This window comes from Conger conger, chromosome 9, assembly GCF_963514075.1.
Source record: "Conger conger chromosome 9, fConCon1.1, whole genome shotgun sequence".
Lineage (NCBI taxonomy): Eukaryota > Metazoa > Chordata > Actinopteri > Anguilliformes > Congridae > Conger > Conger conger.
The window spans coordinates 7,822,910-7,849,603 of NC_083768.1; the positions used below are offsets into that span (position 1 = coordinate 7,822,910).

Genomic DNA, 26,694 nt, shown 5'->3' on the forward strand with positions numbered 1-26,694 from the left:
GCTGATTCTTTCTGTCGAACCAAAAGTCTAGGGGTCAGAAAGTTAAATTCCTTCCCTGTGTTTCTTCCACCCATGAATGCAGCCAGCTGATTTCACTATGTAGTTGTCTGTCCTGGCTGAAGAATTGTGCTAATTTAGAAATCCACTTAGTAACGCTTTGGTTTGCATCTTCGCTCGTTTTCACTGACCGTTGGAGACGCAGTTCAAACAGACTGGCGGTACTAGAAGATGCAGCTTTATTAAATGTCGCGATGGCGATACCATACATGGCCACTACGGCGCATAAACCCGATCATACACGAACAGATGAGTAAAACTGGAAAAGGAGAGTTGTCGCTTTAACGATACAAAAAAAATTATTAAAAGAGGAACCAACTTCTTAACTTCCGTGACAGAAAGAGAATTTGCGCACTGTGCAGGTGCGCTAGCTTTGCTTCCTTGTATGTCCTTAAATAAACAGTACACTCATTATAACACTTGTGTTACAGTGACCCACAGCCCACACCTATAGAAGTGGAACAGAGATTATACCATACTTACAGATCTCACTGTACTTACAATACTGTTGTTATTGGAGTTTTGACACCCATTGAATTGCACATTAAAATGTTCCAAGTGGTTACACATGACCTGGCAACCACACATTTTGCAGGCCCATTGGAGGTATTGTAGCTTACTACTAATTCCAGCAAGTCTGGTTATCCTACATACTGATGGTGATTTTATCACAAGGATGATCCAAGATACAGACTGGCCCTAGTGGAGCAACCGCTAAATGGTTCTGCCGATTTTTCCAGGAAGAATGTACATTTCAATATGCCACAATGCCACATATTTATTTGTGCCTATTTATTCCTATGCATTCATTCATTGTTATTGGCATCGTTTATTCTTTTTTAATTAATTAAATGCATTGACACAAATGGTACGCATGCAGCAGTTAGGGATAATAATAATAATAATAATAATAATAATAAACTTTATTTATAAAGCACATTTAAAACAACCATGGTTGACCAAAGTGCTGTACAAAACCAGGCAATAAAATTAAAGATAAAATGAAATAAAATGAGATAAAAAGAAATGAAATGAAATGAAATGAAATGAAATTAAATTAAATTAAATTAAATACATGTACATTATCTGGATTCCCCATTTATGTCTGACATAAAGGCCTCACTAAAAAGGTGGGTTTTTAACAAGGATTTAAAAACATCTATGTTTTGGGCAGATTTAATATGTGGCGGTAGGCGATGGGATCTATCGTTTATTTGTTGTTGCAATTTTTACTCAGTATTTACGGTAAATTATTACGACAATGACCTGCGGAAATGAATGGTCCTCACGTCCAATTTAGCTGCTACCGGCTCTGCTAGTAAATCCAACCACGGCTCGTGATTGATAGTTGTTCGTCTGGGTGGCTAAGGAAAAAAAAACTGTTATATTAAGATATTTAAAAGGTGAAGTAAAATCGCTTGGTGAAATGGCGACTTCTGTTCATTTTCAATCACAGATAATAACAATTATGGAAATCATGACAAAGTCAGCGATAGAAGAAATTACTAAACTTTTTGACGACAGTTGCTCGGCTCTGTGTTTGAAAATATCTCGGAGTTTAAATGAGAATGAAGCGCTGAAAAACAAGCTACAGATGCTGCGGCACGAGCGGAGGACGTCGGGAGGACAGAAAGAGGGAGCGCGTGAGAATCCTGTAAACACTCGATCTGTTGGAGTTCAAGTTTTCGGTGAATTTGAGTATTTGTTATTCTATGATATGTGGTGAGGTCGTTGCTTTTGAAGCAGAAGGCATGATATGGTTTCTTTCTTTCATGTAAGTTGGGAAAATATACCGTCTACACTGGGGTTGTTTCTTCTTTCGCTCTTGTTTCATTCCACTCCAGCATTTCCAGCAACCTGTAAATCATGTTCTAATAAAGATTTTATCTCCAAGATTCGTTGCGGTGTACATCAACATATGTTGAGGAAATATATTGATTGCTGTTGGCCCCATACCTGGAAAATAGGTGTGCCCAAAAATGCTAAAAATATTTGACATGCCATTACCATTTATGTCACATTGCAGCCATTTAGTGGTAAGAACACCTTACAATATGGGAGAAACGGGTTAATACAAACAATAGCGCCAGACCTGGCCAACACAATTCCCATGACAAAGAGTAATGATTTATCATCAACATAGCACGAGTGTAAGTTAACGATGGTATCAACATACCAGTTGTAAATACACACAGATACAATTCCATAACATGAAGGGGAGGGGTAGCTTTGGGGTGGGAATCGGACTGAGCACTGAGGCTGTCTGAATGATTCTCTACTAACTTGGTCCATGTAAGGTAATATTACACACATCATTATTGTACATTTGTGTTATTTCTCATATAAATCAATTATATCCATCCATTCTTCCTGTCATGCAGTGGAAGAGCAGCAGAGAGAAAGAGTCTTTGGTCAAGAGTGCAGCTTCGGTCTGAGAAGAGATGGAGAACCTGCAGGTGTGGAAGAGGTAGACACACCTTTACAGTCATTTCACACTAGGAACCAGATACCACTCTGTTTCCCCATTTATACACTATAAATACTGCTAAATGTTATTTTATTTAATAGCTATTCAGTTGTCACCAACTTCTGGGATACATTCAGAGAAATTTGTTGCCTCCTCTGTTGCAGTCTATAGACATGGAGGTCAGGAATGAACTAGTTCTCATCAAGCAGGAGAAACTGGAAGAGGACTTGCGATACAGTGACCCACAGCCCACACCTGTAGAAGAGAAACAGGTAACACAGCCCACACCTGCAGGAGATGGGAAGAAACCGGACACAGAGCCCACACCTGTAGGAGACCCAGAGGAGCTGAGTGAGCAGCACAGGTGTGGACACGGTGATGAGGAGCTCAGTGGACTGGAGTTTGTGTGGAAGGCAGAGCAAAAGGAAGAGCATGTAGCCCAGAAACTCAGTCAGACAGGATGTGAACCCAGTGCAGGAAGACTCAACAATCTGGGCTCTGAGTATGTAATGTATGAGAGAGAAAGTCAGCTATGGACTTCCATTACCCAAGAGGACAGTGACATAGAGACTGATGATCCAGTTTGTTCTAATGCCTTAGAGCAATACTCACAAAATCTGTCAATTCACACACAGCTTCAACATGCTCCTGCCACCATGGAAGTCTCTGGAAACACACTGTCCTCTTTTGGGGCTTCATATGTTGAGGAGTTTGATACGATGGGTGAGAAGCCGTCTGCTTGCAGTGAGGAGCTCAGATCAGAGGCCATTCACACACAGCAGGGTCAGTACAGAGAGAGACTTGTGCACACAGTGGAGAGAGAGAATCAGACATTACTGCCCCAGCAGCAGCAACATGGACCCTCAGTAAAACACATGAGAGGCAGTGAGAGCCCAGCCCAGCCACACTCAGGCTCTCAGTATGAGACCAGCTCTACTCTGAGTACCAGGGTTTCCAACACTGGGAAGAAGGGCAAGACTGGTGCACAAGCTGACTTTGGAAAGAAACTGTTCATTTGCACATATTGTGGGAAGACATTTAATCGCTGTAGTTATCTCTCATCACATCAGCGAATTCACACAGGAGAGAAACCGTACAGCTGCACACAGTGTGGGAAGTGTTTCAATCTCAAAGGTAATCTTGTAAAACATGAGATGGTTCACAGTGGAGATAAACCATTTGTTTGCAGACAGTGTGGGAAGAGTTTTTCTCAGGGAGCTAATCTTAGAGCGCACCAGAGGATTCATACAGGAGAGAGACCGTATCCCTGCACACTGTGTGGGAAGAGTTTTGCTCAACAGGCCACTCTTGTTGTGCACCAAAGAATTCATACAGGAGAGAAACCATATCACTGCACCCTGTGTGGGAAGAGTTTCTCTCAGAAGACTACTCTTGTTGCACACGTGAGGATTCATGCAAGAGTGAAACCATGGAGCTGTAACTAGTGTGAGAATACAGTTCTAAATTATTATTTTAAAACCCTCCAAACTCTTTTAGGTTTCACCGTTGGAATAAACAGCTTTCATTGAAACGCTATGCATTAATCTTTTTTGTCACAATATTTGCGTTAAAAATACTTTGTTGACACATTTGTGACTTAATCAAACATGAGTTTTTCCATTCATGTGGCTGTAATAAAAAGTGTTTAAAATAAAATTGCAGTTTTCACTTCTTTTTTTTTTGTTCAAGCTGAACATCCAGCACACCCCCCCCCCCCCAGAAGACAGAAGGCACCAGAGGCAGAAACCACGCCCTGTCGTACTTGCAGTCATGCTGCTGTACTGCTGTTTTTACACACATTAGATTGCACAATACAAATTTCCAAGTGTATTACATGATCCGACAACCTCACATTTTGATGGAACATTGCAGCTCACTTCTAGTGACTACAAGTATGTGCTTGTCCTACACAAAGACCAATGCTGTATTTTTATCCAGGATACAGACTGGCACATGGGGAGCTCCTGCTGATTCTTTCTGTAAATTATATCATGCTTATATGCTATATAACCGTTTTTTTTCTCCTGTAAAACCATTTCAGTCGGCTGGGTGGAAAGTCCAGAAGTCCTCTCGCATAATGTTGCGTTTTTAACTCTGTATTTACGGTACATTTTTCGTCATCAACCTGCGAAAATAAATGATCTCCACCAACGTAGCTGTTACCATGGTTGTTACCATCTCGGTTAACAAAGTCATCAACGGAACCTGATTGATCGTTCCATTCCTCATCAACGTGGCTACGAAAAAAATTAATGCTGTTTTAAAAGGTGGAGTAAAATTGTTTGGTAAAATGACGGATTATGCTCATTTTCAAACACAGATAACCACCATTATGGAAATCATGACAAAATCAGCTATAGCAGAAATTGGCAAACTTTTTGACGACAGCTCCTCAGTTTTGTGTTCGAAAATAGTGAGGAGTTTAAATGAGAATGAAGAGCTGAAAAAGTTGTTGCAGCAGGACCTGAGGACGGTGCCACGACAAAAAGAGGAAATGCCAGGATCGCGCGAGAAGCCTGTCAACACTCGATCCGTTGGAGTCCAAGTTTTCGGTGAATATGAGGATTTATTGTTATGCTCTCTGTGATGATTTTAAATTTTAAACTATTGACATACAGAAACGCTGCGGTTTCTTTCCTTTTTGTAATTTGGAAAAATATAGTGTCTCCGACTGGACTGTTTCATCTTAAATGGCTCTTCCTTAACATTTAGTATTTTTAATGAAGGTTAAATATCACATCACAATCCTGTAGCGAGTGCTCGCATCCAGAACACCCTTCAAAATAGGAAGAAACAGCCAGAAGTGCATTCACTTGATCAATTTAAACATTAATGTCAGAAATTGCCAACAGTAAAGGTGCGATTTCGCTATGGCACACGGTCGTGCAAATTAACCAAGGTAATCAAGAATCATAGTACAAGCTGTAGAGACACAAATACACACACACGACAGTATACACAGAGACTACATCCATAACAAGTTTTAAGAAGTAAACCCGAAACAAGACAAACACCACAACCTAAAGAGAGGGACTGCTTTTGGGATGGGCTGGGAGGCTGTCTGAATGATTCCCTAATAACTTGGTCCATGAGTAGCCTACATATGTATTTCTCATATTAACAAAGAAATTGTATACATCCAATTATCTTTTCATGCAGTGGAAGAGCAGTGGACAGAGAGGGTCTTTGGTGGGCAGGAGTGCAGCTTCGGTCTGAGAAGAGATGGAGAACCTGCAGGTGTGGAAGAGGTAGACACACCTTTATAGTAATTTCTCACTAGGAATCGGATCACTATGCAAATTGTTACTATTGTGCAAAGTTTTATTAGATAGCTGGCAATGTGCTGGTAGAATTAAAATTCATTTTGTAACATGTTGATTGGCAAAACAAATGCTGAGGGGACCTCATTTTGGAAATCCACATGGCAGTGTTATTTTCACAGCAAGGGTCCAGCAAATTAAATGCGTAATAGTTTCTAAAGCCACAATAATCTACATCCACTAAAAAACAGAAAATACTTTGTGAGAAAAAAAAGCTTCCACTTCCACTGTGTTTGAGCTTCTGTAACTTTGTTTTAGTAATATTTAGACTAATTCAGACTCTTGGAAGACAACTCCAAAAGGGTTATCTTTCAGAAGACACCAGGATTATGCATGTTCTCCAAAGTGTTCAAGAATAGTTATCATTTTGATTTAGATAGGTCATTTTCAAGCTTGTGTTAAGAAAAGATTTAAGATTATATGGTTCCGTTTAATTCTGCTCTGCTCTGGTATCTGCATCCCTACATATTACAAATACAATGTTATTTTATTTAATAGACCTTCAGTTATCACCAACTGCTAGGGTACACTCAGAGTAATCTCTGGCCTCCTCTGTTACAGTCTCCAGACGTGGAGGTCAGGACTGAACCAGTTCTTATCAAGCAGGAGAAACTGGAAGAGGACTTGTGTTACAGTGACCCACAGCCAACACCTGTAGGAGATGGGAAGAAACTGGACCCACGGCCCACACCTGTGGAAGAGGAACAGGTAACACAGCCCACACCTGTAGACGATGTGAAGAAACTGGACACAGAGCCCACACCTGTAGGAGACCCAGAGGAGCTGAGTGAGCAGCACAGGTGTGGACACGGTGATGAGGAGCTCAGTGGACTGGAGTTTGTGGTGAAGGCAGAGCAAGAGGAAGAGCATGTAGCCCAGAGACTCAATCAGACAGGATGTGAACACAGTGCAGGAAGACTCAACAATCTGGGCTCTGAGTATGTGATGTATGAGAGAGACAGTCAGTTATGGACTTCCTTTACCCAAGAGGACAGTGACCTAGAGACTGATGATCCAGTTTGTTCTAACACTACAGAACAGTGCTCACAGAGTTTGTCAATTCACACACAGCTACAATATGCTCCTGCCACCATGGAAGTGTCTGGAAACACACTGTCCCCTTTTGGGCCTTCATATTTTACAGAGTTTGATAAGATTGGTGAGAGGCCGTCTGCTGGCAGTGAGGAGCTCAGATCAGAGGCCATTCACACACAGCAGGGTCAGTACAGAGAGAGACTTGTGCACACAGTGGAGAGAGAGAATCAGACATTACTGCCCCAGCAGCAGCAACATGGACCCTCAGTAAAACACACGAGAGGCAGTGAGAGCCCAGCCCAGCCACACTCAGGCTCTCGGTATGAGACCAGCTCTACTCTGAGTGCCAGCGCTTTCAGAGATTGGGAGGACAAGACTCTAAGCAGGCCTAGCATGACAGAGAAACTGTTCTGTTGTACACATTGTGGAAAGAGCTTTGAACACCGCTGTCATCTTGTAGTTCACAAGAGAATCCACACGGGGGAGAAACCATACAGCTGCACTCACTGTGGGAAGCGATTCAGCCAGAGCTCCAATCTTATCACACATCTGCGAATTCACACTGGCGAGAAACCTTTCCGCTGTACAAACTGTGGGATGTGTTTTGCCCAACAGTCTACTTTCTCAATGCACCAGCGAACGCATACGGGAGAAAAACCATTCACTTGCGGTCAGTGTGGGAAGGGATTCGCCCGGCGAGCCAGCCTACGAGAACACTATAAAACTCACGCACGAACGCGCCCGTATCACTGCACCCAGTGTGCGAAGAGCTTCGCTCACCAGCGTACCCTCGTTGCACACCAGAAGATTCACGCGCGAGTGAAACCACACAGCTGCAACTAATGTTGTCTTTCTGTGATTTACTTGTGTATCAGGATGTTTAGTTCGGCTAGGTAAGCAGTGTCTGGCTAGGTAAGGGGGTTTGTTCGTACATTTGCGTGTTGCGGTATTACGATTAAAAAATTAATAAATGTAAATAAATGATGATCAAATAGGCCCCTGGTCCTTATCTTTGTTGTACAGGTAGCAGTTGAAATTGTACTTCCCTCAAGGGTCTTTCAGCACACTTACCTCTGGTTATGGGTATGCACTTTGCACTTTGTACGTCGCTCTGGATAAGAGCGTCTGCCAAATGCCATTAATGTAATGTAATGTAATGTTAAATGACTTAATTTTATTTAAAGGCCCCTCAAACTCATAAGACTTCACTGGTGAAATGAACCTCTCTGATTGGAATGGTATTCGTTACTAATCTGTATATTAGTCAGATATTTGAGGTTAAAGTAAAATTTGGTCACATAATTCATGAGTAGGCGGCACGGATGTTGCGGTGGGTAGCACTGCCGCCTCACAGCAAGGAGGTCCTGGGTTCGAATCCCCGTCGGCCGGGGACTCTCTGTCCGTGTTTGCGTGGGTTTCCTCCGGGTACTCCGGTTTCCTTCCCCAGTCCAAAGACATGCAGGTTAGGCTGATTGGAGAGTCTAAATTGCCTGTGGGTATGAGTGTGTGAGTGAATGGTGTGTGTGTGTGCCCTGTGATGGACTGGCGACCCGTCCAGGGTGTATTCCTGCCTTTCGCCCAATGTATGCTGGGATAGGCTCCAGCCCCCCTGCGAGCCTGTTCAGGATAAGCGTGTTAGGATAATGAATGAATGAATGAATTCATGAAAACATAACGTAACATCAAGCATCAGTGTTTCCCTTTCTGTGGCTTTAATAAAAGGAAAATGTTTTCATTAAAAGTGTGGTTTTGACTTTTGATTGCCAGTGACTGTTATTGCTGTTTGTCAACATGAGGACCAGAGTTGTGCCAATGATGTCAAGTAGGCCATGGATGTATGCCCTCAAATTAAAGGTGACAGTCTGCATTTTAACCTCATCTTCATTGTTTCATTTCAAATACAATGAGCTGGAGGGAAGACCCAAAATAACAGAAAGTATACCACTGTCCAAATACTTACAGACCTCACTGTACTTACAATACTGTTGTTATTGGAGTTTTGACACCAAGATACAGACTGGCCCAAGTGGAGCAACCGCTAAATGGTTCTGCTGAATTTTCCAGGAAACATGTACATTTCAATAGGCCACAATGCCACATATTTATTAATGTCTATTTATTCCTATGCATTCATTCATTGTTATTGGCATCGTTTATTCTTTTTAAATTAATTAAATGCATTGACACAAATGGTACGCATGCAGCAGTTAGCGATGGGATCTATGGTTTATTTGTTACTGCAATTTTTACTCAGTATTTACGGTAAATTATTACGCCATCGACTTGCGGAAATGAATGGTCCTCACGTCCAATTTAGCTGCTTCCGACTCTGCTAGCAAATCCAACCACGGCTCGTAATTGATAGTTGTTCGTCTGGGTGACTAAAAAAAATGTTATATTAAGATATTTAAAAGGTGGAGTAAAGTCGCTTGGTAAAATGGCGAATTCCGTTCATTTTCAATCACAGATAATAACAATTATGGAAATCATGACAAAGTCAGCAATAGAAGAAATCACCAAACTTTTTGACGACAGTTGCTCGGTTTTGTGTTTGAAAATATCTCGGAGTTTAAATGAGAATGAAGCGCTGAAAAACAAACTACAGTTGCTGCGGCACGAGCGGAGGACGTCGGGAGGACAGAAAGAAGGAGCGCGTGTGAATCCTGTAAACACTCGATCTGTTGGAGTTCAAGTTTTCGGTGAATATGAGTATTTGTTACGTTATGATATTTGGTGAGGTCGTTGCTTTTGAAATATTGAGCAGAAGGCATGATATGGTTTCTTTCTTTCATGTAAGTTGGGGAAATATACCGTCTACACTGGGGCTGTTTCTTCTTTCGCTCTTGATTCATTCCACTCCAGCATTTTCAGCAACCTGTAAATCATGTTCTAATAAAGATTTAATCACCAAGATTCGTTGCGGTGTACATCTCCACCCATATATTGAGGAAATATCTTGATTGCTGTTGGCTCCAAACCTGGAAAATAGGTGTGCCCAGAAATGCAAAATATATTTGACATATCTGGTGTAAAAACCTCTAAATGAATACTTAAAGTTGCTTCTGATCGTTGTTTCATATATTTTATGAAACTTCAGTTGTTGTAGAAGCTAGATATAATATCTGAAAATGGACCTATCCAGCCATTTCACTTGTGGTGCCACCCCTTACAATTAAGACCAAATATGAAATGTATAACACCAAATATATGGGGCGACATTGGCTCAGGCGATAAGAGCAGTCGTCTGGCAGGGTTGCCGGTTCGATCCTACCCTGGGTGTGTAGAAGTGTCCCTGAGCAAGACACCTAACCCCCAAATGCTCCTGACGAGCTGTTTGGTGCCTTACATGGCAGCCAATCGCCGTTGGTGTGTGAATGTGCATGTGTATGAATGGGTGAATGAGAAGCATCAATTGTACAGTGCTTCGGATGCCATTACCATTTATGTCACATTGCAGTCATTTAGTGGTAAGAACACCTTACAATATGGGAGAAACGGGTTAATACAAACAATCGCGCCAGACCTGGCCAACAAAATTCCCATGCCAAAGAGTAATGATTTAACATCAATATAGCACGAGTGGAAGTTAACAATGGTATCAATGTGCCAGTTGTAAATACACACAGACACAATACCATAACATGAAGGGGAGGGGTAGCTTTAGGGTGGGAATCGGACTGAGCACTGAGGCTGTCTGAATGATTCTCTACTAACTTGGTCCATGTTGTAAAGTAAAATTACACACATCATTATTGTACATTTGTGTTATTTCTCATATAAATCAATTTTTATCCATCCATTCTTCCTGTCATGCAGTGGAAGAGCAGCAGAGAGCGAGAATCTTTGGTCAAGAGTGCAGCTTCGGTCTGAGAAGAGATGGAGAACCTGCAGGTGTGGAAGAGGTAGACACACCTTTGCAGTCATTTCACACAAGGAATCAATTCAGATGTTGCACTAAGCAAACCGTTACTATTGTGTCATTTTTGTAGATTGTTCTGTACGTTGTATTATATAATAATAATAATAATAATAATAATCATTCCTTCATTCATTCATTATCCTAACCCGCTTATCCTGAACAGGGTCGCAGGGGGCTGGAGCCTAACCCAGCATACATTGGGCGAAAGGCAGGAATACACCCTGGACAGGTCGCCAGTCCATCGCAGGGCACACACACCATTCACTCACACACTCATACCTACGGGCAATTTAGACTCTCCAATCAGCCTAACCTGCATGTCTTTGGACTGTGGGAGAAAACCGGAGTACCCGGAGGAAACCCACGCAAACACGGGGAGAACATGCAAACTCTGCACAGAGAGGCCCTGGCTGACGGGGATTCGAACCCAGGACCTCCTTGCTGTGAGGCGGCAGTGCACCATCCGTGCCGCCTTAATAATAATAATAATAATAATAATAATAATACATTTTATTTATAGACCACTTTTCAAGGTACTCAGAGACATTTTACATAAAAGTGATACAATGCTTAAAATACAATTAATATAGACAAGAATGTGTAACACCAGATATGTGATATTGGAATACATATTTGCCAAGTGGTCTACAAATAATAATACATGCAATATTCACAGCTTCATATGACTGCTAATATTTAAGCTCAGCATGTGGTGCATTATCAGGCTCAGTTTCATTCTGTCCTGCTCTGGTTTCTCTGTGTGCACCTACACTCATCGAGCACTGTATTAAGAACATTTTTACTTTATTACACCTACTTATTCATGTGATTATCTAATCAGCCAATTGTGTGGCAGCAGTGCAATGCATACAATCATGTAGATACGGGTCAGGAGCTTCAGTTAATGGTCACATCAACCATCAGAAAAATGTGATCTAAGTGACTTTGACCATGGAATGATTGTTGGTGGCAGACAGGGTGGTTTGAGTATCTCAGAAACGGCCGATCTCCTGGGATTTTCACACACACTAGTCTCTAGAGTTTGCAAAGATTGGTGCAAAAACAAAATCAGCAGTTCTGCAGACAAAAACGTCTTGCTACTGAGAGACGTCGGAGGAGAATGGCCAGACTGGTCAAAGCTTTATAGATATTTTTTAGGCCTTTTTCAGCTTTATTGGACAGTATGGTATAGAGAGACAGGAAGAATGGGAGCGAGAGAGAGGGAAAGACACGCAACAAATGTCAGACGGATTTGAACCGCCGACGTCGCGGCTCGCAATGAGCATGCGGTCAGTGCTCTACAGGCTGCGCCACCGAGACACCCCAGACTGGTCAAAGCTGACAGGAAGGTGACAGTAACGCAAATTACACATTACATTACAACAGTGGTATGCAGAAGAGCACCTCTGGACTCTCATAATTCTAAGTGCGGCCTGTGGTTAAGGTAAATGACTAGGACACGCAAAGTCGGTGGTTCTAATCCCGGTGTAGCCACAATAAAATCTGCACAGCCGCTGGGCCCTTGAGCAAGGCCCTTAACCCTGCATTGCTCCAGGGGAGGATTGTCTATTCAACTGTACGTTGCTCTTGATAAAAGTGTCTGCCAAATGCCTGTAATGTAATGTAAGTGGATAGGCTACAGCAGTAGTCTAAAAAATAAGTATAATATTTTATTTAATAGGCATTCAGTTATCACAAACTGCTGGGATACATTCAGAGTAATCTCTTGCCTCCTCTGTTACAGTCTACAGGCATGGAGGTCAGGACTGAACCAGTTCTTATCAAGCAGGAGAAACTGGAAGAGGTCTTGTGTTACAGTGACCCACAGCCCACACCTGTGGAAGAGGAACAGGTAACACAGCCCACACCTGTAGGAGATGTGAAGAAACCGGACACAGAGCCCACACCTGTAGGACACCCAGAGGAGCTGAGTGAGCAGCACAGGTGTGGACACGGTGATGAGGAGCTCAGTGGACTGGAGTTTGTTGTGAAGGCAGAGCAAGAGGAAGAGCATGTAGCCCAGAGACTCAATCAGACAGGATGTGAACACAGTGCAGGAAGACTCAACAACCTGGCCTCTGAGTATGTAATGTATGAGAGAGACAGTCAGCTATGGACTTCCTTTACCCAAGAGGACAGTGACATAGAGACTGATGATCCAGTTTGTTCTACCGCTATAGAACATTGCTCACAGAATCTGTCAATTCACACACAGCTACAACATGCTCCTGCCACCATGGAAGTCTCTGGAAACACACTGCCCTCTTTTGGGCCTTCATATTTCACAGAGTTTGATAAGATGGGTGAGAAGTCGTCTGCTTGCAGTGAGGAGCTCAGATCAGAGGCCATTCACACACAGCAGGGTCAGTACGGAGAGAGACTTGTGCACACAGTGGAGAGAGAGAATCAGACATTACTGCCCCAGCAGCAGCAACATGGACCCTCAGTAAAACACATGAGAGGCGGTGAGAGCCCAGCCCAGCCACACTCAGGCTCTCAGTATGAGACCAGCTCTACTCTGAGTACCAGGGTTTTCAACACTGGGAAGACAGGAAAGACTCTAACGAGGTCTGGTATGAGAGAGAGACTGTTAAGTTGTACACATTGTGGAAAGAGTTTTCAACACTGTAGTCAACTTGAAATACACCAGAGGATTCACACGGGGCAGAAACCATACAGCTGTACTCATTGTGGAAAGCGATTTAGTCAGCGGTCTAATCTTATGACACATCAGCGAATTCACACTGGGGAGAAACCGTTCTCTTGCGCACATTGCGGGATGCGTTTTGTCCAGCGGTCTTGTCTCAAAACGCACCAGCGAATACATACAGGAGAGAAACCATTCATTTGCAGCCAGTGTGGGAAGAGATTTACTCGGAGAGCTACCCTTCAAGCACACCACAAAAGCCATGCAGGAGAGAGACCGTGTCACTGCACCCAGTGCGGGAAGACTTTCAAGGGCCATCGTAATCTTGTTGTACACCAGAGAATTCACACTGGCGTGAAACCATACAGCTAAATAACAGTAACTAATGTTGGAATACTTTTTTTTATTGAAAGGGCCTTTCCAACTCATCAGATTTCTCTGATTTAAACAGTTTTTATTACTAAACTGTGGATTAGCAAGATATTACAGTTAGAAGGACAGTTCGCTCACAAAATTCATGAATGTCAGTGTTTCCCATCATGTAGCTTTAATAAAAGGATTTTTTTTTTTTTAAGTGTAGTTTTGGCTTATTTTATTTGAGCTGAACATTGGCACACCCCCACCAAGAAGAAATAAGGCTCCAGAGGCAGAAACCAGTCTAACCCTGTCATACTTTCTATTCTGCTGCTATACTGTAATTTTGACACACATTGGAATGCACAATAAAAATGTGTGTTATGTATGATGTAGCAACCATAGATTTTGGGGGAACATTGGAGGTGTTGTAGCTTTCCACTAGTTCCTACAAGTGTGCTTGTCCTACACAAAGACCAATGCTGCATTTTATCACTGGGTTGACCAAGGACACAGGCTGGTCCTACAGGAGCAACAGCTAAATAGTACTGCTGATTTTTCCTGGAAATTATATCTTGGTCTCCCAAGATAACTGGGGAATTTTAATGACATTTTCCAGGAAATATTTTCAGTAGGCCTCATATTTATTAATGTCAATATTTATTCATATTCACCATCAGACATTGCCATTGGCATCGTTGATTCCATAGCATTTCATGCCTTAACATAAATCGTATGCCCATCGCTGTCAGCCATGGGCTCACAAATTGTATTTGCGATTTTTACTTGGTAGTTACGGTAATTTTGACGTCATCAACCTGCGGAAATAAATACTCTTCGCCGAAAACAGACGCTTGTGCCTGTGGCTCTTGATTTTATAATTCCATCCTTCATCTCCGTAACGACGAATAAATACATGCTGTTTTATTAAGGCATAAGAAAAGGTGGGGTAAAATCGTTTGGTAAAATGACGAATTGTGCTCATTTTCAGACACAGATAACCACCATTATGGAAATAATGACAAAGTCAGCGATAGCAGAAATTGGTAAACTTTTTGACGACAGTTGCTCAGTTTTATGTTTGAAAATAGCGAGGAGTTTGAATGAGAATGAAGCGCTGAAAAAGTTGTTGCAGCAGGACCTGAGGATGGAGCCACGACAAAAAGAGGAAATGTCAGGACCGCGTGAGAAGCCTGTCAACACTCGATCGGTTGGAGTTCAGGTTTTCGGTGAATACGACGATTTATTGTTGTGTAATGTTATCTGTGTTGATTTAAAAAAATATATATTGACATGCAGAAAACAGTAGCTATGCGGTTTCTTTACTTTCGAATGATGTCTGTCTGGGTGATTCCAAACTTGGTGAATGAAGTGCTGTTTTACTCATGATTAATGCACATATTTATATCGCATATAAATCTTTTTATACATCCAATCATCCTGTCATGCAGTGGAAGAGCAGCACAGAAAGAGAGACTTTGGTCAGGAGTGCAGCTTCAGACTGAGAAGAGATGGAGAACCTGCAGGTGTGAAAGAGGTAGACACACCTTTACAGTTTCTCACGAGGAACCAGATATCACGCAAAGCAAACTGTTATGATTGTGTAAAGTTTTTTTCCCGAAGCTGTTTTATACATTTCATTTTCTAGATCACAATGTGACACACCAGCCATGTGATGTTAGAATTAACATTTGTGCATTATCAGGGTCGGGTTCATTATGTCCTCCTCTAGTTTCTCAGTCTGCACACCTAAATACTATAAATACTGCTAAATGTTATTTTATTTAATAGACATTCCATTCTCACCAACTGCTGGGTTACTCTGTTACAGTGTGCAAATATGGAGGTCAGGACTGGACCAGTTCTTATCAAGCAGGAGAGACTGGAAGAGGACTTGTGTTACAGTGACCCACATCCCACGTCTATAGAAGAGGAACAGAGGACACAGCCCACACCTGTAGGAGACAGGAAGAAATCAGACACAGAGCCCACACCTGTAGGAGACCCAGAGGAGCTGAGTGAGCAGCACAGGTGTGGACACGGTGATGAGGAGCTCAGTGGACTGGAGTTTGTGGTGAAGGCAGAGCAAGAGGAAGAGCATGTAGCCCGACTCAATCAGACAGGATGTGAACCCACAATCCTCAACAATCTGGGCTCTGAGTATGTAATGTATGAGAGAGACCGTCAGTTTTGGACTTCCTTGACGCAAGAGGACAGTGACATAGAGACTGATGATCCAGTTTGTTCTAACACTACAGAACATTTCTCACAGGGTCTGTCAATTCACACACAGCTACAACATGCTCCTGCCACCATGGAAGTCTCTGGAAACACACTGCCCTCTTTTGGGGCTTCATATGTTGAGTTTGATCAGATGGGTGAGAAGCCGTCTGCTTGCAGTGAGGAGCTCAGATCAGAGGCCATTCACACACAGCAGGGTCAGTACAGAGAGAGACTTGTGCACACAGTGGAGAGAGAGAATCAGACATTACTGCCCCAGCAGCAGCAACATGGACCCTCAGTAAAACACATGAGAGGCAGTGAGAGTCCAGCACAGCCACACTCAGGCTCTCAGTATGAGACCAACTCTACTCTTAATACCAGGGTTTTCATTTCAGGGAAGATGGGCAAGACTAATGGACAAGCTCACTTTGTAAAGAAACTGTTCATTTGCACGTATTGTGGGAAAGGTTTTGATCGTTGTGGTCTGCTCTTCAGACATCAACGAATTCACACTGGAGAGAAACCATACAGCTGTACACAGTGTGGGAAGTGTTTCAGTCAGAAAGGTAATCTTGTCAAACATGAGAGGGTTCACAGTGGATATAAACCATTTGGTTGCACACAGTGTGAGAAGAGTTTTGCTCATGCAGCTAACCTTAGAGCCCACCAGCGAATTCATACAGGAGAGAAACCATATCACTGCAATCAGTGCGGGAAGAGTTTTGCTCAGAAGACCACTCTTGTTGTGCATGAGAGGATACACACAAGGGCGAATCCATACAACTGTAACTAGCGTGAGAATACATTTTTTTAAATTATAATTTAAAGTCCTGTGAAACTCCTCAAGTTTCACAGTTTAAATGAACCGGTTTCATTGAGTAGTAGCAGTATATTTGATTTGCAATTTGAAGGCAATTTGCTGACAGATTTAATGAGAACATGTGACAACATCAAGCATGAGTGTTTCCATCCATGTGGCTTGAATACAATTAAAACATTTTGAATAAAAATTGTAGTTTTGGATTCTTTTTGGTTTGAGCTGAGCATCAGCACTCCCCCGCCCAGAACACAGAAGGCACCAGAGGCAGAAACCACACCAACTGTCATACTTGCAGTCCTGCTGCTAAACTGCAGTTTTGACACACTTTGAAATGCAAAATAGAATGTTGCAAGTGGGTGATATATGATCCCACAAACACGCATTGTGGAGGAGAACACTGGGGATATTGCAGCTGACTACTTTTTTGAAAACATTTCAGTCCGCAGGAATGTAAAGTTCAGGGGTTAGAAATGAAGAGTCCTGCCATGTGTTTCTTCCACCCAATAAAGCAGCGAGCTGATTTGTTTTTTAACTGTGCTCATTCACAAATCCAGTTCATTGAAATAAAACAGCGGGGAGGATTTTCACCTTCTGAAGCTGGTTTCATGTCCATATTTATTCATACCCATTAGCTATTGTTACTGGCATCGTTGATTCGCATGCAATTGAATGCATTTTCGCTCGCCGCAATAACATGGGATTTTTACTCAGTATTTACGGTACACTATTACGTCATCAACCTGCGAAAAGATTTTTTTCTTCGCCAACAAGCTAGCTGCTAGCACCTCGGCTAGCACAACCAGCCGTGGCTCCTGGCGCCACGAAAATCGCTCTCCTTTGACCGGATTAAATAACCATCGCCCTAAAGTCAACCCGTTGAACCAACAGTTCAACCCCCAAATAAACAAACCGTCCCTGGCCAATCATCTCGCTGGAAAATGGCACGTGTTTTACTGGAGGTTCCCGTTAATGATAGCAGAATGATCCCGGAATATTTTTTATAAAATGCAAATGCGGAAGTTTGTAGGTTATTTTTTTCGAAGTAGGTCTGTCAATTTCCAAGGTTCATGCATAAGCAACCTTACTTATCTTCAATAATAAATCAGACGGTCTTATTAAGAATACTGTCGCTGGCGCCTATTAATTATTCCTTGTGAGAATCCTTGCGCGTACTGTTACAAACCTACCAAATTCACCCAGGGAAAAAAATAATACCCCTATGCCTACATACAGTGGAAGAACAGCAGAGAGCGAGAGCGAGCGAGAAAGAGAGAGAGAGAGTGTGTGTGTCTTTGGGCAGGAGTGTCGCTTCAGTCTGAGAAGAGATTGAGAACCTGCAGGTGCAGAAGAGGTAGACACATCTATTGTGCTAGTATGGGTGGGTTTCTGCCTCTGGTGCCTTCTGTCTTCTGGGTGGGGGATGTTCAGCTAAAACAAAAAAGAAGACAAAACTACAATTTGAATTGAAACTTTTTTATTTTAAGCCACGTGAACGGAAACCCTCATGCTTGATGTAATCACATTTTTCACTAAAATTATCAGCAAATGTAGTTCATTTCAACAGTGAGAGTTGAGGATTTTGAAGGGCTTTTAAATAATAATTTTAAACCGTATTCTCATACTAGTTATAGCTGAATGGTTTCAGTCTTGTGTGAGTCCTCTCATGTGTAACAAGAGTGGTCTTCTGAGCGAAACTCTTCCCACACAGGGCGCAGTGATACGGTCTCTCTCCTGTATGAATTCTCTGGTGTGCGATAAGGTGAGCTCCGTGAGCAAAACTTTTCCCACACTGTGTGCAACCAAACGGTTTATAACCACTGTGAACCCTCTCGTGTTTTACAAGATTACCTTTGAGACTGAAACACTTCCCACACTGTGCACAGATGTATGGTTTCTCTCCCGTGTGAATTCGGTGATGTGAGAAGAGATTACTACAGCGATCAAAACTCTTCCCACAGTATATGCAGTTGTACAGTTTCTTTCGAAAATAAGCTTGTCCATCAGTCTTGGCTTTCTTCCCAGTAATGGAAACAGTGGTACTCAGAGTAGAGCTGGTCTCATACTGAGAGCCTGAGTGTGGCTGGGCTGGGCTCTCACTGCCTCTCATGTGTTTTACTGAGGGTCCATGTTGCTGCTGCTGGGGCAGTAATGTCTGATTCTCTCTCTCCACTGTGTGCACAAGTCTCTCTCTGTACTGACCCTGCTGTGTGTGAATGGCCACTGATCTGAGCTCCTCACTGCAAGCAGACAGCTTCTCACCCATCTGATCAAGCTCCTCAACATATGAAGCCACAAAAGAGGACAGTGTGTTTCCAGAGACTTCCATGGTGGCAGGGGCATGTTGTAGCTGTGTGTGAATTGACAGATTATGTGAGCACTTTTCTGTAGCACTAGAACAAACTGGATCATCAGTCTCTATGTCACTGTCCTCTTGGGTAAAGGAAGTCCACAGCTGACTGTCTCTCTCATACATCACATACTCAGAGCCCAGGTTGTTGAGTCTTCCTGCACTGTGTTCACATCCTGTCTGATTGAGTCTCTGGGCTACATGTTCTTCCTCTTGCTCTGCCTTCACCACAAACTCCAGTCCACTGAGCTCCTCATCACCGTGTCCACACCTGTGCTGCTCACTCAGCTCCTCTGGGTCTCCTACAGGTGTGGGCTCTGTGTCCGGTTTCTTCACATCTCCTACAGGTGTGGGCTGTGTTATCTGTTCCTCTTCCACAGGTGTGGGCTGTGGGTCACTGTAACACAAGACCTCTTCCAGTTTCTCCTGCTTGATAAGAACTGGTTCAGTCCTGACCTTCTCCATGTTTGCAGACTGCAACAGAGGAGCCCAGCAGTTGGTGAGAGTGGAATGCGCATCAAATAAAATAACATTTAGCCGTACATAAAGTACATAGATGTGCAGACTGAGAAGCCAGAGCAGGAAAGAATGAATCTGAACCTGGTAAAGCTCCACAGCTTTAATATTAATATTTAATATGAAGCTGTGAATATTGCATAATTCACATAAGTGTAAGTGTTATGGTGTTTATAGACCACCCACAAATGTTTTTTGTTTGTTTTTGTTTACCATCACATTGCTTGTGTAACACATTTTCATCTATGAAATAAAATGTATAACATCGGAAAATATCATCTTTACATAATAGTAACATGTGCATGTGGTATGTGGTTCCTAGTGAGCAATTACTGTAAAGGTGTGTCTACCTCTTCCACACCTGCAGGTTCTTCATCTCTTCTCAGATTGAAGCTGCACTCCTGACCAATGACTCTCTCTCGGTATTGCTCTTCCACTGCATGAAAAGATTGGATGTATACAACTGAATTATATGGGAAAATTACATAAATGTACATGTGCATAATATTATTTTACTACATGGACTAAGTAAGGAATCAGACAGCCTCAGAGCCTCCCTCCCAAACCCACCCCAAACCAGACCCTCCTTTCAGATAATGATTTTCGTTACGGTTTTAGGTTTTGCTTCTTAGAGCTTGTGATGGATGTAGTTACAATTGGTAGTTTGATCCACTTGCACTAACGCTAAATAGATTTGCTCGTTGGCATGGGAATTTTGTTGGGCAGGTCTGGCACAACTGTTTTCATTAATCCAATGAATATTGTTTCTCCCGTATTGTAAGGTGTTCTGGATAAGCTAACTCGACACATGGCTGTAATGTGACATTTGTCCATAATTCTAAGTGCTACATTTTAATGAAGAGCGATTTCAGATGAAACAGCAATGTACACAATATAATTTTCCAAAGTACAAAAAAAAAAGAGAAAAAAAACAGCATCGTGCTTTCTGCATGTCAATATTTCAAAAGCAAACATCATCACATGTATCATTACATCAGAACAAATACTCATATTCACCGAAAACTTGAACTCCAACAGATCGAGTGTTGACAGGATTCTGACGCACCCCCATTTCCTCGTTCTGTCTTTGCGGCGCTGTCAGCTGCAGCAATCGTAGTTTATTTTTCAGCGCTTCATTCTCACGTAAACTCCTAGATATTTCCAAACACAAAACTGAGGAACTGTCGTCAAAAACTTTTGTTAATTCTGCTATCGCTGACTTTGTCATGATTTCCATAATGGTCGTTATCTGTGTTTGAAAATGAGCATAATTCGTCATTTTACCCCACCTTTTAGGCAACCCAATAAAACAGAATTTATTGTTTTGGTAGCCACCTTCTTCTTCTTGTGAATTTTGGGCAGTATAGGCGCTAAGATGCGTATTACTGCCCTCCTCTGGTCAAAGCAATAGGCTAGCATCAGTTCATGTTTTTGATTATCTTCACTAAATCCAGGAGTACACATCAGTTTCCTATAAAAACTGGAATTATTATGACTTTCTTTCCAATTAGTGGTTCTTACTTCGACCAAGTGTGTTTTTGAAAGAAAGTCCGATAGATTCTTAAAACAACGATGCCCTCTCTGCACGGTTGCATATTTCTGGCAAAATGAAAATATATGTTGCCCTGTCCCTTAACTGCCACAACCCATCAGGATACATTCCTATAGATAGGTAGGCACCTAGATGAAAAATGGAAATATCAATCAGGAACTGGCTGGCTTTGCTAGCTGAGATGCTAGCCGCTAAGTTGTTTATGAAGACCATTATAATTTTCGCAGGTTGATGACGTAATAATGTACCGTAAATACGGAATGGATTCAAGGTTTATGTAGGGGCATGTGCGACACATGGCACACATTTACTAAATTGTTTTATCCAGTGAGTGCACATTAATAGGACAATATTCATGCTAAATGGAAAACAAAATATTTTCAAGAAGAAGCCCACAAAACTAAAAGTGGTCAAAAGAAAAGCTTTAACAATTTGTGAATGCGTTGGAATGTGGGCTCCAGAAGTATTGGCACCCTTGATAAATATGCACAAAAAATACTGTAAACTAAAAAATAATAGAGCTGTTGACATGAACTTTATTTTCCAACATGTATAAAGTAGTGTGCTTTATTACTGATGCAATGGAATCAACCAAAGTCTTACCATTTTCAAATAAACAATGTATTTACCCAAAAACCTGGTGATTGGAATACAACAGTAGGGAGGAGTTTTACTTTCTGGCCTTCTATTTTACACGTTAGTCAATTGTTATTTATATCCATCATTAATTGTTGTTGACATTGATGATTCTAAAGAAACTGAATGCATTTTCGCATATGGTACGCTCGCCGTACAGTAAGCGGTAGGCTCTATAAATTTGTTTAATTTTACTCAGTATTTACGGTATATTATTACGTCATCAACCTGCGGAAATAAACGGTCTTCACCGTCAATTTAGCCGCTAGCGTCTCGGCTATCGAAGACAGCAACGGCTCCTGATTGACACGTCGATTCTTTATCAAAGTGGCTACGAAAACATACATGTTGTTTTTTCAGGCAAAGGTTGAGTAAAATCGTTTGGTAAAATGACGAATTTTGCTCATTTTCAAACACAGATAGCCACCATTATGGAAATCATGACAAAGTCAGCGATAGCAGAAATGACCAAACTTTTTGACGACAGTTCCTCAGTTTTATGTTTGAAAATTTCTAGGAGTTTAAATGAGAATGAAGCGCTGAAAAACAAGCTACAGTTACTGCAGCACGAGCTGACGATGGTGCGAAGACAGAAAGAGCAAATGGCTGGATCGCGTGAGAACCCGGTCAATACTCGTTCTGTTGGAGTTCAAGTTTTCGGTGAATATGAGGATTTATTATTATGTGATATTTGTGATTATATTTGCGTTTGAAATATGGACATAGAGAAAGCACTATGCGCTTTCTTTCCCCGGTGTAAAGTCCAGTTATTATGACCAGCTTTAAATAACCAGCAGTCAACCAGCTACCAGGTGATTCAAAACGTAGCATGAGATGTTTTTTTCCCCCCAGCAGGGCTCCTTTTGTAATTAGGAAAACATTTAATGACGGGGATGCTTCGTCTCCTTTTAGCCTTTAGAATGAAGGCCAAGTATCACATTACAATCATGTAGTGAGTCCTTGCTTTATCCAGAACTTACAACATGGGCGAAACAGAAGTGCATTCACTGGATAATACAATGGTTCCAGACCTGGCCAACAACATTGCCAGCGAGAAAAGATGCAACGTCACGAGCACAGACGCACTATAGTGCAAGTTACCTATGGTAATCAAGAATCAAAGTACATCCATAAAAAGCTCTTAAGAAGCAAAACATAAAACCATAATCTAAAGGGAGGGGCTGCTTTGGGGTGGGTTTGCGAGAAGGGGCACTGAGGCTATGTGAATCTGCTAACTTGGTCCATGTAGTGAAATAATATTATACACATGATTACTGTACATGTTTATTTCTCATATAAATCAATTGTATACATCCAATCATCCTGTCTTATAGTGGAAGAGCAGGACATTGTCCTTGGTCAGGAGTGTGGCTTCAGTCTGAGAAGAGATGGAGAACCTGCAGGTGTGAAAGAGGTAGACACACCTTTACAGTAATTTCTCAAGCAGATACCACTCTATACAAATTCTTACTATTATGCAGATTTAATGTTTCGAGTTTGGTCTGTACATTTCATAGGTGAAAATGTGTTACACCAGCAATGCTATAGTAGAATTAACATTTAAGAGGTGATCTACAAATACCATAATACTGCACAGTGCATTATGCAATATTCACAGCATAATCTCATCACATGGTGCATGATCAAGTTCATATTCATGCTGTCCTGTTCTGGCTCTGTTCAGCCTGCATGCTTAAATACTATATCTACTGCTAAATATTGTTTTATTTAATAGACATTCAGTTTTCACCAACTGCTGGGCTCGTTTGTTACAGTGTGCAAACATGGAGAAGGTCAGGACTGAACCAGTTCTTATCAAGCAGGAGAAACTGGAAGAGGGCTTGTGTTACAGTGACCCACAGCCCACACCTGTAGAAGTGGAACAGGTAACTCCTCCCACACCTGTAGGAGGCCCAGAGGAGCTGAGTGAGCAGCACAGGTGCGGACACGGTGATGAGGAGCTCAGTGGACTGGAGTTTGTGGGGAAGGCAGAGCAAGAGGAAGAGCATGTAGCCCAGAGACTCAATCAGACAGGATGTGAACACAGTGCAGGAAGACTCAACAATCTGGGCTCTGAGTATGTAATGTATGAGAGAGACAGTCAGCTGTGGACTTCCTTTACCCAAGAGGACAGTGACATAGAGACTGATGATCCAGTTTGTTCTAATGCTACAGAACAATTCTCACAGAATCTGTCAATTCACGCACAGCTTCAACATGCTCCTGCCACCATGGAAGTCTCTGGAAACACACTGTCCCCTTTTGGGGCTTCATATGTTGAGGAGTTTGATCAGATGGGTGAGAAGCCGTCTGCTTGCAGTGAGGAGCTCAGATCAGAGGCCATTCACACACAGCAGGGTCAGTACAGAGAGAGACTTGAGCACACAGTGGAGAGAGAGAATCAGACATTACTGCCCCAGCAGCAGCAACATGGACCCTCAGTAAAACACATGAGAGGCAGTGAGAGCCCAGTTTTCAACATTGGGAAGATGGACAAGGCTAATGGACAAGCTGACTTTGGAAAGAAACTGTTTATTTGCACATACTGTGGGAAGAGTTTTGATCGCTGTAGTTATCTCGTCTCGCATCACCGAATTCACACAGGAGAGAAACCGTACAGCTGTACACAGTGTGGGAAGTGTTTCAGTCTCAAAGGTAATCTTGTAAAACATGAGAGGGTTCACAGTGGATATAAACCATTTTGTTGTGTGCAGTGTGGGAAGAGATTTTCTCGAGCAGCTGACCTTCGAGCACACCACAGAATTCATACAGGAGAGAGACCATATCACTGCACCCAGTGTGGGAAAAGTTTTACTCACCAGAGTAATCTTGTTGTGCACCAGAGGATTCACACAGCAGTTAAACCATACATCTGTAACTAGTTTGAGGATAGCTTAGTAATTAGTTCAATGTGAAAATGTTTTAGAATTTAAAAGTACTGTTCATAATTTAAATGGGGAAATTTGCTTAAAGGAGCACTGTCACACTTTTTTCAGTTGAGCTTATTTGGATTAAATGCTTAAATTATGTGTGTAGGCATCTGTGTAGCCGTTTCCTAAATATGGGGCAAAACTTCTCAAAACAAACACGTCCAGTGACGTCACGATTCTTCACGTCCAGAATCTGCATCCTGTGTTACCCAGAAGGCAACGGACGCTCAAACTCCACCCTTGAACGCAGAGACTGGTTTATGGATAGCCACCCATCCAGGCAAGTCTGGCGGCAGACTGAGGAATCCTCCCACCTCCTCCCACTTTCAATCATCATCTCTAAGCAATTGAACTGTACTAGACACTCTTTAAATTTAAACGTAAGCATTTCATCCAAATAAGCTCAACTGAGAAAAAAAGTGCGATAGTGCTCCTTTAACTAGTTCCAGAGGTATAATTATAAATTATAATAAACTACAATACCTCTGCTAGCTTGGGAACTTCTGGTGGAATGTCAACCCCTGGTTCCCTGGTTGAAATGAATTGATGAAGAGCTATTTATTAGTAATCTGTGTAAATTGCAAAATATGAGTTGAAAGGACAATTTCACACATTTTACCAATTCCTAAAAAAATGTGACATCAAGCATCAGTGTTTCCCTTCGTGTGGCTTTAATAACAAAATAAATGTATAAATTAAAAGTGTAGTTTTTTCTTATTTTGTTTGAGCTGAACATTGGTACACCCCCACCCAGAAGACAGAAGGCACCAGAGGCAGAAACCACGCTAACCCTATCATACTTTCTATTCTGCTGCTATACTGAAGTTTTCACACACCCTGGATTGCACAATACAATCCAAGTGGGTTGTATATCTGGTTGCCATCCGGTCCTGGATTACAATTGTGTATGCTGCTATAGGAATTTTGACAAAGTAGTTCATTTTTCTTAATTACTGTCATCATACTACTGTCAAAATACCGTTTTCATGTTTAGAGGGATTTCTTACCCTCTTATAACCACACTATGTTAGAAATGGCCATGCAGAATAAAATACCCATGCTCATATTGTGCTATATTGCAAACTATGCATACATTTTGCATAGAAGTATTATAAAAAGTGGTCAGTTTTTTTAAACTGATAACATTAAAGACTAGGGTGAATGAGTCGGCTCCCAGATTGGTGAACGTGTGGACACTTGGCCACAAAAATGAATTATCTGGAAGATGATAAAGAATTCAAAGGCAAAGCAAATAGCAAGGCAAAACTGCACTGTGTTGACACGTTGAAAGGGGGGAAAATATATATGAAATTAAATACATGTTCAAATATTTAATTAAGAGCCTATACATTAACCTCTTGTCTTTTTAGATGATTGTTTGCAATATGAACATGGGCATTTTCATATTCATGGCATTGGACAGCTATTGCTGGCATAATGTGGTTTGAGGTAAATAATCCCTCTAAACATGAAAGCGCATCATTAAGAAAAATTAACGGCTCGTTAAAATAATTGGATTGCAATTGTCGTTGCAACGAAAATCAGCATGCACAGCAGTACTCCAGGACCGACATTGTTGGACATGATCTGATAACTATAGATTTTGGGGGATTTCGGTATCGTAGCTTACTAGTAGTAACTACTATTGAAGAAGCCTGGAACATTCTTCAGTAAGCCACATATTTAGTAATGCCCATGCTTATTAATATCCATCAGCCATTGTTATTGGTATTGATGATTGTATTGAAATTAATTAAATGAATTGACAGAAATGGGACGCACGCTGTAGTTAGGCTCTCAAATAAATGTGCGATTTTTACTTCATATTTACGGTAAGGTATTACGTCATCAACCTGCGGAAATAGATGCTT

The 26,694-nt window shown here is 41.8% G+C and overlaps 5 protein-coding genes across 22 annotated transcripts; 4 read left to right on the top strand and 1 right to left on the bottom strand.

Moving 5' to 3' along the window:
* Positions 1-1,363: 1,363 nt before the first annotated feature.
* On the top strand, positions 1,364-4,125 carry LOC133136974 (zinc finger protein 252-like). Of its 6 annotated transcripts, none has more exons than XM_061254893.1 (3): positions 1,364-1,831; positions 2,439-2,524; positions 2,689-4,125. In XM_061254893.1, the coding sequence occupies exon 3, from the start codon at positions 2,698-2,700 to the stop codon at positions 3,967-3,969; it is 1,272 nt and encodes a 423-aa protein (XP_061110877.1). In that variant the 5' UTR covers positions 1,364-1,831; positions 2,439-2,524; positions 2,689-2,697; the 3' UTR covers positions 3,970-4,125. The 6 variants fall into 6 exon arrangements, with proteins under 6 accessions (XP_061110877.1, XP_061110876.1, XP_061110872.1 ...); XM_061254892.1 differs by having other exon boundaries at positions 2,439-2,513; XM_061254888.1 differs by having other exon boundaries at positions 1,364-1,745.
* A 409-nt stretch (positions 4,126-4,534) lies between these two features.
* On the top strand, positions 4,535-8,593 carry LOC133136973 (zinc finger protein 892-like). The gene is made up of 3 exons (XM_061254887.1): positions 4,535-5,076; positions 5,684-5,772; positions 6,406-8,593. Exons 1-3 carry the CDS (start codon positions 4,815-4,817, stop codon positions 7,720-7,722), a joined length of 1,668 nt encoding a protein of 555 aa, XP_061110871.1. The 5' UTR covers positions 4,535-4,814; the 3' UTR covers positions 7,723-8,593.
* A 619-nt stretch (positions 8,594-9,212) lies between these two features.
* On the top strand, positions 9,213-17,030 carry LOC133136972 (zinc finger protein 850-like). 11 transcript variants are annotated; one of them, XR_009709573.1, is made up of 7 exons: positions 9,213-9,578; positions 10,696-10,781; positions 10,962-11,027; positions 12,543-14,743; positions 14,935-15,028; positions 15,251-15,336; positions 15,631-17,030. XR_009709573.1 is itself a non-coding variant. In XM_061254885.1 (4 exons), exons 2-4 carry the CDS (start codon positions 14,947-14,949, stop codon positions 16,813-16,815), a joined length of 1,353 nt encoding a protein of 450 aa, XP_061110869.1. In that variant the 5' UTR covers positions 13,834-14,743; positions 14,935-14,946; the 3' UTR covers positions 16,816-17,030. The 11 variants fall into 11 exon arrangements, 3 of the variants coding, with proteins under 3 accessions (XP_061110869.1, XP_061110868.1, XP_061110870.1); XR_009709572.1 differs by having other exon boundaries at positions 12,543-15,028; XR_009709574.1 differs by having other exon boundaries at positions 12,543-15,028; positions 15,251-15,325.
* Positions 17,031-18,299: 1,269 nt separating this feature from the next.
* Positions 18,300-21,443, bottom strand: LOC133136980 (zinc finger protein 263-like). Of its 2 annotated transcripts, none has more exons than XM_061254906.1 (3): positions 20,723-21,443; positions 20,067-20,141; positions 18,300-19,663 (listed from the first exon to the last, which is right to left on the bottom strand). In XM_061254906.1, the coding sequence occupies exons 2-3, from the start codon at positions 20,079-20,081 to the stop codon at positions 18,464-18,466; spliced, it is 1,215 nt and encodes a 404-aa protein (XP_061110890.1). In that variant the 5' UTR covers positions 20,082-20,141; positions 20,723-21,443; the 3' UTR covers positions 18,300-18,463. The 2 variants fall into 2 exon arrangements, with proteins under 2 accessions (XP_061110890.1, XP_061110889.1); XM_061254905.1 differs by having other exon boundaries at positions 20,056-20,141.
* A 686-nt stretch (positions 21,444-22,129) lies between these two features.
* LOC133136987 (zinc finger protein 267-like) lies at positions 22,130-25,524 on the top strand. Of its 2 annotated transcripts, none has more exons than XM_061254921.1 (3): positions 22,130-22,553; positions 23,228-23,307; positions 23,669-25,524. In XM_061254921.1, exons 1-3 carry the CDS (start codon positions 22,283-22,285, stop codon positions 24,773-24,775), a joined length of 1,458 nt encoding a protein of 485 aa, XP_061110905.1. In that variant the 5' UTR covers positions 22,130-22,282; the 3' UTR covers positions 24,776-25,524. The 2 variants fall into 2 exon arrangements, with proteins under 2 accessions (XP_061110905.1, XP_061110906.1); XM_061254922.1 differs by having other exon boundaries at positions 23,228-23,296.
* Positions 25,525-26,694: the final 1,170 nt, after the last annotated feature.

Bases quoted from the DNA above. Each gene is read 5' to 3' on its own strand.
- LOC133136974 (XM_061254888.1), top strand. From the start codon at position 1,484: ATGGCGACTTCTGTTCATTTTCAATCACAGATAATAACAATTATGGAA. The intron at 1,746-2,438 runs GTGAATTTGAGT...CCTGTCATGCAG, and splicing joins TGTTGGAGTTCAAGTTTTCG to TGGAAGAGCAGCAGAGAGAA. The intron at 2,525-2,688 runs GTAGACACACCT...CCTCTGTTGCAG, and splicing joins AACCTGCAGGTGTGGAAGAG to TCTATAGACATGGAGGTCAG.
- LOC133136973 (XM_061254887.1), top strand. From the start codon at position 4,815: ATGACGGATTATGCTCATTTTCAAACACAGATAACCACCATTATGGAA. The intron at 5,077-5,683 runs GTGAATATGAGG...CTTTTCATGCAG, and splicing joins CGTTGGAGTCCAAGTTTTCG to TGGAAGAGCAGTGGACAGAG. The intron at 5,773-6,405 runs GTAGACACACCT...CCTCTGTTACAG, and splicing joins AACCTGCAGGTGTGGAAGAG to TCTCCAGACGTGGAGGTCAG.
- LOC133136972 (XM_061254884.1), top strand. From the start codon at position 14,767: ATGACGAATTGTGCTCATTTTCAGACACAGATAACCACCATTATGGAA. The intron at 15,029-15,250 runs GTGAATACGACG...CCTGTCATGCAG, and splicing joins GGTTGGAGTTCAGGTTTTCG to TGGAAGAGCAGCACAGAAAG. The intron at 15,337-15,630 runs GTAGACACACCT...ACTCTGTTACAG, and splicing joins AACCTGCAGGTGTGAAAGAG to TGTGCAAATATGGAGGTCAG.
- LOC133136980 (XM_061254905.1), bottom strand. From the start codon at position 20,984: ATGACGAATTATGCTCATTTTCAAACACAGATAACGACCATTATGGAA. The intron at 20,142-20,722 runs GTGAATATGAGT...CTTTTCATGCAG, and splicing joins TGTTGGAGTTCAAGTTTTCG to TGGAAGAGCAATACCGAGAG. The intron at 19,664-20,055 runs GTAGACACACCT...CCTCTGTTGCAG, and splicing joins AACCTGCAGGTGTGGAAGAG to TCTGCAAACATGGAGAAGGT.
- LOC133136987 (XM_061254921.1), top strand. From the start codon at position 22,283: ATGACGAATTTTGCTCATTTTCAAACACAGATAGCCACCATTATGGAA. The intron at 22,554-23,227 runs GTGAATATGAGG...CCTGTCTTATAG, and splicing joins TGTTGGAGTTCAAGTTTTCG to TGGAAGAGCAGGACATTGTC. The intron at 23,308-23,668 runs GTAGACACACCT...CGTTTGTTACAG, and splicing joins AACCTGCAGGTGTGAAAGAG to TGTGCAAACATGGAGAAGGT.